The sequence below is a fragment of the Echinops telfairi genome, unplaced genomic scaffold (assembly GCF_000313985.2).
Source record: "Echinops telfairi isolate 266 unplaced genomic scaffold, ASM31398v2 ScPeMD7_23;HRSCAF=83, whole genome shotgun sequence".
NCBI lineage: Eukaryota > Metazoa > Chordata > Mammalia > Afrosoricida > Tenrecidae > Echinops > Echinops telfairi.
The window spans coordinates 16,569,890-16,580,202 of NW_022103920.1; the positions used below are offsets into that span (position 1 = coordinate 16,569,890).

Genomic DNA, 10,313 nt, shown 5'->3' on the forward strand with positions numbered 1-10,313 from the left:
CACTGGATCCACAAGACTTTCCGCCCACTGGCCTGCGATCTTACTGCATTTGATGTCATTGTATGTGTTGCATGAGTCTGAAGAGAACTTTATAGATTGGTATTGAGCATATGGGCTAATATCAGACTTATGGCCTTGTTCTGGACTGAGCTGGGATATTTTCTTAATGTACACTGCTTTTTGATATAAAGTTTTCTCATACACGTGTCTATGAATTTGTTTCTCTAGTCTACCTGGACTAGCACAGTTTGCTAACTGCAAGGTCAGCAGTTTGAAACCATCAGTTACTCCAAGGGAGAAAGACAAGGCTTTCTACTCCCATAAAGAGTTACAGCCATATGGGCAGTTCCACCCTGTCCTCTAGGGTCGCTATGAGTCGCTTGGTGGCAGTGAGTTTGGTGGTTTGGGAAGAGAGAATGAGAGGCAACAAATCAGAACCCCCTTCAAGGACTTTATTACAAAGGGTGGAACCCCACTGCTTGCCTTTCTGTTTGAAGCCCAGCGCTCACTGGTGTTGGCAGGCCACCTTCTAGGCTATTTAAATCAAAGCAAGACATCCATAAACCTCTCTAGTTGGAGACCAGACAGTGGTCATAGTCTGTTTTTTTACTGAATGTGAAATACTGTCCATTTTAAAGAGGCAGGTCACAAGCTCCTCTGATTCACAAATAATTTGTCAGCCTCTGATGCAACTAGACTTGGAGCCTGCGTCTTCTCTCTTTGGAATCAATGATTTAGCCAGTGCTACAGAGCCCAGGTAGTGTAACATTGGGCTGCTCACCACAAAGTCAGCAGTTCGAAACCACCAGCCTCTCCTTGGGAGAAAGATGAGGCTTTCTACTCCTGTAAAGAGTTACAGTCTTGGAAATACTGGGGGGTGGGGGGAGGATGCAATTCTACTATGGTGGAATACTGGAGGTGCCCTTGGTTAGCACTGGAGGGCTAATCTGAAGGGTGGTGATTTGAATCTGCCAGCCCCTCCCTGGGAGAAAAATGTGGCAGTCTGTTTCCATAAGGATTTCCATCCTTGAAAACCCTTCGGGGAAATGCAAGGGTTGCTATGAATTGGAACCAACAAGATAGCAATGGGGTTGTGTGTGTGTGTGTGTGTGTGTGTGAACGAACAAAGTATGGAGGTGCCCCGGGGGCTTCCAGGTTCAGCTGCACATGGAAAGGTCAGTGGTTTGAACCTAGTCAGTGTCCCATAGCAGAAAGTCCAGCCATCAGCTTTCCCAAAGACTGCAGTCCACGAATGCTCTGAGGCAGGTCTACTGCATCCGTCGAGATCGTTACGGGAGGGATTGACACGATGGCCAGGGGGCTGGTGGGGTTTCTTTGTACAAGGTGTTTCAACAGTTCAAGGGGGCGGGTGTTGCCCATAACAGGAACTAAGCCAAGCATTTGTAGGATTGAGAAAGTAGGCAAGCTTCGAAAACTGGCTCCCCAAAGAGAAATTCATCCCACCTCCCAAGCTTTGTCTTATTGCTTCCCAAGGACATTTCTCCTCTCCCTCCCACCTCAAGTCATCTGGGGATACCAACGCTAACCCACCACATCCAAGTCAGCAAAAGTGGGGGGGCGTGGAAGGGGTGTGGGGGTGCTGAGGAGGACGTTTGAGGGGAAGCCCCTGGCTGGGAGGATTTGTGGCCTCTCCCCCTAGTCCGGAGTGGCTTGAGCAGCAAAGAAAAACAAACTCTTGGCTTTGGTCTATGGCTTTACTCGTCCGCCTTAATTGAGATAAATAGCGGCTTGGTGAGGCCATGCTCAGCAGTGGATCTCGTCTATCGATCTCTCCATCTCTCCCAAGTCTCTTCTCTTGTTTTGTTTTTCTTTTCTTTTTTTCTGTTACCACTTTTGGCATCTTGCCACTGACCTCCTCCCTCTACCTTCCCCGGCACCACCACTGGCTCTGCTGGCGGCAGCCTTGCCTTCTCTCCGCTCTGAGTTCTGAGTTCGAGGCTTCCCAGGGCCGGCCCGGAGATAGAGTTGGCGGTGGGGTGGGGTGATGTGTGACGTGAGGACGTGTAGCTCCGTGCCGCTGGAATACGCCTTGGAGCCACGAGGCATGCTTCTAGATGGTTCTCCGAGGCAAGGAGGGGGTCTTGCTTTTCCTTAGTTGCAGCTCTCTCCCCTCCTGGAGGGGGGTCCCTCCCTCCGAAAGCCGAATGTCGCAGAGTGGTGTCCAAGGCTGCATGCGTTCTCCCCTGAGGTGAAAGGATGGCTCAGATGGACTTTCCTGTGGGTCAAGGGAGAAAAATGTCCAAAACACCAAACCCATTGCATGCTTTTGCGCAAGTCCCTGTGACCTTAGAGGTCAACGTAGTACTGTCCCCCCTACCCCCACCCCCGGGTGTTTCCAAGGTGGTCATCTTTAAGAAAGCAGTCTGCTACCTCTTTCTGTGTAGCTGAAAGTAGCATAACCCATCCCACAGCGTCTGATGGGTTTAAGTTTCAACTGCTGACCTTGCAGTTCGCAGCCTAGCACTCCAACCAGTGTGCCACTGCTCACATCACCACACCCACTGCCATCGGGTTCATTCCAACTCAGCACAGGGTAGGCCTGCGCCTGTGGGTTTCTGAGACTGTAGCAACTTCAAGGGAGGAGAAACCCTGGCCTTTCTCCCTTGGGGTGGCCGGTGGTTTTCGAACTGCTGACCTTGTGGTTAGCAGCCCAACGCATAACCACCAGGGTCCTCCCAAAAGTGTTCAACAGGACGTAAATCACCTCAAAAGCTCTTCTGCGGGCCCAGAGAGACTGTTATGTTTTTAAATTGTCCACTACTAAGAACAGGTAACTTACAAGAACAAGTGGTTGATCAATAGCGTTTACTTTAGAAACAGAAAGCACCCCTCCAGGACTCAGAGCACAATTCAACTCCAATGTGTGTGGGGCTGTCATGAGTTGGAATTGACTAGAGGTCAACTGGTGGCTACTATCTTTCGGGATCTACCCATGGTCAGTCAGGCACATAGGAAGAATTTAGCAAATACATGTTGGATGGATGGATGGATGGATGGATGGATGGATGGATGGATGGATGGATGGAAGGAAGGAAGGAAGAATGGATGGAAGGAAGGAAGGATGGATGGATGGATGGATGGATGGATGGATAGATGGATGGAAGGGAGGAAGGAAGGATGGATGGATGGATCTTGGGACATGAGGGGATAAGGATTTGGGCCCCAAGGAAATTGGGGCCCATTTCAGCTCTCCCAGGCTAGTTCCTTCGAATTCTGCACCCTGCAAAGAGGAAGGCTCCCTAGGAGCTCAAGGAAGAGGAGATCCATCTGCCCACCCCACGAGGAGGGAGATCTCAGGAGCCCCTGAAGGAGCCCTCTGTCACCTCCCCACACAGCAGGGAGAAAGCAGCCATCACAGTGACAGCCCCCACCCCCACCCCAAGTCTCTACCCCTTCAGAGGTACTTGCAGGAGCTCCCAAGAGGCTCTGGAGGCGCCACACCTCAGGGTTTCCTTCAGCCAGTCGGAAAGAGGACAGAGGAACCAGGACAGGCAGCAGGAGGAGTGCGGTGGCTATGGCTGGGGGCCACTGCAGCAACCAGGAGTCAGAATCTGGGAGTTAGCCCTAGGACCCCAGGACCCCAAGCCAGGCCTGCGGTGGCACCCCAGGGCTACCCCATCACCGCACCTATGGGTGGGGCCAGCTTCGGCCCGGTGTAGGCTGCCAGCGTGCTGAGGAGCGAGAGGGGCTGCAGCCCCGAGGGGTTCTCCCGCTCCCACTCCCCGAAGGTGAAGGCGTCCCTCCAGCTGAGGTCTCGGGTGCAAGGGATGCTCTCTTCACCGGCAGAGTCTTTCTCTAGGTCAAGAAAAACCATGTGTTAGTTCCCTCCTTCAGCCCACCGAGCGCCTGCAGGCAACGGCCCACGCTCACGGGGTGCTTATGATGGGCTGGCTTATGGTGCCCTCTGGCCCTCACAGTAGCCCCAGCACCTGGTCACCATGGAGACCCCAACAAAAAGCCAAACTCACTGCCATGGAGTCAGTTCTGACGCATAGCAATCCTACAGGACAAGAAGAAAGTGCCCTTGTGGGTTCCCAAGACTGTAACTCTGTATAGGAGTAGAAAACCTTGTCTTTCCTCCTGGAACCGCTGGTGGTTTCAAACTGCTGACCTTGTGATTAGTAGCCCTATGCGTAACCATTATGCCACCAGGCCTCTTCATGGAGGTCCAAGCAAGGCTAAATAACTCAGCCATGGCCACAGGAGGAGGCAGCAGAACCACTATTCAAACCCAGAGCCCATGTGCTCTACCGCTACTTCCGGGGAGTAGGCAGTGCCAGGAAAAGGAGGGGGCTTGGACCTGTCAGGTTTAGTGAGTGAATTCCCCCAGAATAATCTGCTAGCTCAATGGGCCTTGACCTCAGATGGCTTTGTCCCTCTTGCACTTGACCCCAGCTACCAAAAGCCCAACACTTTGATTTGACCTGGAAGCTGCTAGCAACACAGACCCACTGAGCAGAATCTACATTTTAACAAGATCCCCTCTGGGGAACACCAGAATTGCCCACCCCCACCCCCTATGGTGAGTTGGGCATTTCAGCCTAAAGGTAAGCTTTGGGCTCGTGGTTTTTCCAATAGGCAGAGAGAGGTGGCCCTCTCTCTTCTTTAAGGCAAGCGGTTCAGAAAGGCTGTACTTCCTGGCCTGTACTTCTTCAGCCCCCAAGGGAAGAGAAGGTTCCACAAACGAGAAACATCTGGGGGTGGTCACTCTGCGGATGTCACAGAGCTCATGCCTCTGCGATTGTGGCTGTTCTCAGCAGTCTCAGGAACAAGTGTGAAATGCTGTCTCTCTGTTTTTCTCAACCCTCACCTTTTGGGGGTACAAGTGGGGGGCGGTAATTGTAAATATGTCAAAACAGAGACATTCACCACCCCTGTATTCATAGTCACTCGGGATGAGACAAGACTTGGGAAAAACATGGGTTTGCACCAGCTGTCCTTACCACTCAGAAACAGGGGGTGTGAGGGGAGCTTCCTGGCTCAATTTGGCCTGAAGAGATGTTGTGGGTGCCCAGCCAGGCCTATAAACCTGCTGCTGCTGCTGCATAAATCCTGACTCATGGGGCCCCCTGAAACTCAAAACCCACTGCCATCGAGACAATGCTGCCTCATGGGGCCCCCTGAAACTCAGAACTCACAATGCTGACTCCTAGGGAGCCCCTGTGGGTTTCCTGGGCTGTAACTGTTTACAGGAGTAGAAAGTCCAGTCTTCCTCCCTCAGTGCAGCTACTGGTTTTGAACTGTCAACCATATGGATCACATCCCAACATGTAACCGCCACACCACCAGGGCTCCATACAGTAAGCTGCTCCAGGGAGTTGCTTAGGCTATGAGCATCCTGATAGCAGGAGGCCTCATCTCTACCTTCTGGAAAGATGATGGGTTTGAATGGTTAGTGGCTGAGCACTTCACATCTGTAAGGCCAGGGCTCTTGGCAGGCCCATCGTCCAACCAACCCACTGCTAGTGTGTCAATGTTGACCCACAGTCACCCTGTGTAGGGTTTCCCAGACATAAATTACAGGAGGGCAGCCTCACTTCCCCCCTGAGGAGAGGCTCATGGGTTTGAACCGTCAAATTTAGAGTTAGCGGCCCACTGCCTAAGCCCCAGTACCACAGTACTTGGGCTGTAATGAACCCTAATTTGGGGAGTTGGTAGAAAGGTATATTACCAAAATGTCCAGATTTTTGGCTTCTGTTGAAAACTTAAGAGTGTTTGACAACGTGGGGTCTACCCTGCAACACGGCTGACATAAAGAGCCAGGTCTGCACCTGAGCACAGCCGATGACGCCAGGTGACCAGGCCTCTGGCTCAGCGCAGCTGACAGTTCCTAGGCCCCCGCTGAGTAGCCTTTACTTCCTTGTTGCCATTATGACTACCACTGCCTATAGTCCCCCAGTACTGAAACCAAGTGTCGGCTGCCAGCTGCGGCTTTACTTGTGACAGAGCGGAAGTTAATGATGTCCTCTGAAGGAGCCCCAGTGGTTACACATTGGGCTGCTAACTACAAGGTCAGCATCTCAAAACCAGCAGCTGTTCCTCGGGGGGGAAGATGGGGCTTCCTACTCCTCTACAGAGTTACAGTGTCAGAAGCTCACAGGGGGCAGGTCTACCCTGTCTTAGAGGGTCACTGTGAGTCAGCATCAAGCCAATGGCTGTGTTTGGTTATATCCATCTTAGCACCCCGGGTGGCCCCATGGTGAAGCACCTGACAGCCAGTGGAAAAGTTCATTTAAGCCCACCAGCCATGCCAATGCACCCGTTGGAACTCCCTGGAGAAAGATGAAGCTAGCTGTTTCTGTAAATAGTTACAGCCCTGGGAACCATTTGGGGCAGTCCTGTCAGGTCACTGTGAATCAGAATCCACTCAACAGCAATGGGTTTTCTTTGTTGGTAGGTTGGCTGGCTGGCTGGTTACATCCATGTCCCCCAGCGCCTTTACTATTGAGAGCTCCTGCAAGCATTGGGCAGGTCATCTCTGGTGGGGAGGACATGTTGGCAGAAACCCCATGATTTTTCCCCTTGGGGGGTCTATATACTCCTTTACATTTTGCACTAGTGATGATATTCTTCTGGCTGCCTCCTGAGCCAGTTCCAGTAAATGAGCTCCTGCCGTGTTCCCAGTCCTTAGTGGATAACATTCAGGGGCATGGATAACAAAGAAAAAGCAATCTTGGTCGAATAAGCAAGATGTAGACAGCAAGAAAGGTATGTGTTGTCATGTGAGCGCTGTAGGAGAGCTTATGATGGAGGAAAGATTCGTCTGGGGAGGGAGAGAGGGGAGGGGAACCGGAAGGAGAGGTAGAGTTTAGAATGGAGGATGATCATGGGGAGGACTGGAAGGGAAGGGAAGATGGCTAAGACTGGGCTGGAGTGAAGGCTCTGGTCTGGAAATGAAGAGGGACTCATGATCAGGTGAGGTTGTAAGTGGGAGGACGTTTACACAGACCCACGTATGCCAACGGCTGTAGGTTTGGGGTGGACCGTCGTTGCTAGGTGCTATCGAGTTTGCTCCACCTCCCAGCGACTCTGCAACAGAAGGAACCACACACAGGCCAGTCCTGTTCCATCCTCACAATTGTTGGTACGTTTGAGCCCCTCTTGGCAGCCACTGTGTTGCTCCATCTTGTCCAGGGTCATCTTCTTCTTCTCCGCCCTTCTACTGTACCAAGCATGATGTTCTTTTCCAGAGACTGGTCGCTCCTGATAGCCTGTCCAAAGTATGTGAGACGAAGCCTCTCCAGGTTTGCGTCTAAGGAACATTCTGGCTATCCTTCTTCCAAGATCGATTTGTTGTTTCCTTGTTTTCTGTTGTGCTTTGTCGGCAGGCCACGGTCTGTTCAACATCCTTCCCCGGCCTCACCTTTCAGATGCTTCCATTCGCCTTTGGTCTTCCTTCCTCAAGGTCCAACATCCACATGCAGATGATGTGATTGCAAATACTGTGGGTTGGGTCAGACACCCCTTAGTCCTAAAAGTGACATACTTGCTTTTCAAAACTTTCAAGAGGTCTCAGGCAGCAGATTGACTCAATACAGTGTGTCCTTTGACCTCTTGACGGTAGCTTCCGTGGACATGGACCGTGGATCCAAGCAAGATGAAACCCTCGGTAAGTCCAACCTGCTCTCTGTTTATCACGATGTGATCTACTGGGCTCGTTGTGAGCAATTGGGTTTTCTTTACAGTAAACTGTCATCCATACTGACAGCTGCAATCCTTGATCTGCATAAGCCAGTGCTTCAAGTCCGCCCTCCTCACTTTCAACAAACAAGGTTGTGCCATCTGCATACTGCAGGCTGTTAATAAGCTTTCCTCCAACCCTGATGCCACATTCTTCTTCATATAATCCAGCTTCTCTGAGGATGTGCTCAGCACACAGATGGAATCAAGAGGATACAACCACGATGACATACACCTTTCTTGATTTTAAATCATACAGTATTCCCTTGTTCTGATTGTCTCTTGATCCATGTACATGTTCCACATGACCACAATTACTCACTGAAAACTCATTGCCACTGATTCGATTCTGATCTATGGGATTCTACCCTGTAGAACTCTCTCCTGTGGGTTTCTGAGACTGTAACTCTACAGGAGTAGAAAGCCTTGTCTTTCTCCTGCAGAGTGCCTGGTAGTTTCTTGTGATCAGCAGCCCAATGTGTAACCAGTACACCACCAGGGCTCCTTGAGCACAATGAAGTGTTCTAGAATTCCCACTCTCCTCAAAGCTACCCATAGGTTGTTATGATCCACAGTCAAATGCTTTTGCATAGTCAATAAAACACACACACACACACACACACAAACTCACACAAATAAGCCTCTTCCTGGTATCCTCTGCTTTCAGCCAAGATCCATCTGACAGCAACAAAGATATCCCTGTACCACATTCTCTTCTGAATCCAGCCTGAATTTCTGGCAGCTCCCTATCAATGTACTATTGCAACCATTGTTGAACGATCTTCAGCAAAATTTTACTTGCATATGCTATTAATGATATTGTTCTATAATTTGCATCCTGTTGGGTCATCTTTCTTTGGACTAGGTACAAATATGGATCTCTTCCGGTCAGTTGGCTAGGTAGCTGTCTTCCATATTTCTTGGCATAAATGAGTGAGTACGTCCAGTGCTTGTTAAAACATTTCTATTGATATTTTGTCCATTTCTGGAGCCTTAGTATTTGCGAATGCCTTCAGCACAGCTTGGACTTCTGCCAGTAGAAGCACCATTGGTTCTTGATCATATGCTGCTTCTTGAAATGGATGAATGTTGACTAATTCTTTTTGGTGCCATGACTCTGTGTATTCCTTCCATCTTCCTTTGTTGCTTCCTGTGTTAGTAGGTATTTCGCACATAGAATTTCTCAGTATAGCAAGTTGACACTAGAAATCACTTTGTGGACCGAGAGTCACCCGAACAAAGCCATCGTATTTTCAATGGACTCATACGGATGTGAAAGCTAGACCATGAAGAAGGAAGACCACAGAAGAGCTGATACAGTTGAGTCGTGTTTGCTGGGGAAGAATATTGAAAGTACTGTGGACTTTCTGAAGGACAAACCAATCTGTCTTGGGAGAAGTTCAGCCAGAATGCTCCTTAGAAGGGAGAATGGTGAGACTTTGTCCCAGTATTTTGAACTTGCTGTCAGGAGAGACCAATCCCTGGAAACGCACATCATACTTAGTGAAGCAGGCCGTCGAAAAAGAAGGCGGCCCTCACGGAGAGGGCGTGGACTAGTGGCTGCACCAATGGGGTCCAACCTATCACCAGCGACGAGCATGGGGCAGGATCAGGCCGTGTTTCTTTCTGTTGTCCACCGGGTTGCTCTGAGTTAGAACCAACGCGACAGCACTTAACAACAACAGAACCGAGAACTAGAGATCCAGCCGCTGTTTCTGGGAGGCCGATGCTCCCTCACCCCAACTCTGTCTCCACTTCCCAGAAAGTCCTGCTGCACTAACTCAGGCCACCTCCTTCATTCTCATCCTCCCTGTCCACGCAGACACCAGGTCTTCCAGATAACTTCCTGGGCGAAATGAAGCCCCCTTTCTTTTTTGCTCCTTTGCCCCCGACCCCCATCCTTCAGATGTGAGCTTTGGATGCTTCCATGAGACCCAGCTGACTTGACCAAATCATAAGCGCCTCAAAGGAGGGGTTGTGACTTTCCTCACCTTCACCTCAAGTCCCCCTCAAAGCTGTGGGAAATTACCAAGAGCCCCTCCCTGCTTGTGAATGGAGCGATGCGTGAGCGAGTTGTAGTCTGGGAGTGAGGCGATAAAGGCCTGGACCAGGGAAGGATCTATAGGCATATAAATGAGTGTAAGAAAGGGGGAGGGAGCACTAGAACTGAGTGTGATTACCCAACTCATTTGAAAGGTGATTTAACCAGGGGGCGGGGGTGAAGGGGGGAGGTTCTGAAATTGATTGTGGTAATGATTATAGCATTCTTTTTGAGATGGTCGAATTATTGAATTGATTGATATGTGGAGTATGTGCCAATAAAACTGTAAAAAAGGAATGTAAGATGCCTCTCAAAAAGACATTAAGAGGACTTGGTATCTAATTGACTCTGGTGACCAAAGAACTTAGAGGAATGCAAATTAAAGCATGCAGCGCCCAGGGCCACCCTGACACCCGATTCTCTGTCGGGCTGTACAGCTGGAGGGACTCTTCTGTCTATACAGGTAGAGCAGAACATTCTGGAGACAGGGTGCCCAGGGCCCTCCTTTACCTGAGCTGTGCTTGTTGGTCTCCATTTTTTTACTGCTCCTGCAACACCAGCCATTCAGGTT

The 10,313-nt window shown here is 50.3% G+C and overlaps 1 protein-coding gene across 1 annotated transcript in view; it reads right to left on the reverse strand.

Annotated features, from left to right (window-relative positions):
• Window positions 1-3,631: 3,631 nt before the first annotated feature.
• GARIN1B (golgi associated RAB2 interactor 1B) overlaps window positions 3,632-10,313 on the reverse strand; it is a 22,637-nt gene continuing 15,955 nt past the window's right edge. The window contains exons 6-7 of the mRNA XM_004707872.1: window positions 10,253-10,290; window positions 3,632-3,816 (exon numbers count right to left, since the gene is read on the reverse strand). Coding sequence (XP_004707929.1) covers window positions 3,632-3,816; window positions 10,253-10,290 — 223 coding nt within the window. The remainder of the gene's footprint in view (window positions 3,817-10,252; window positions 10,291-10,313) is intronic.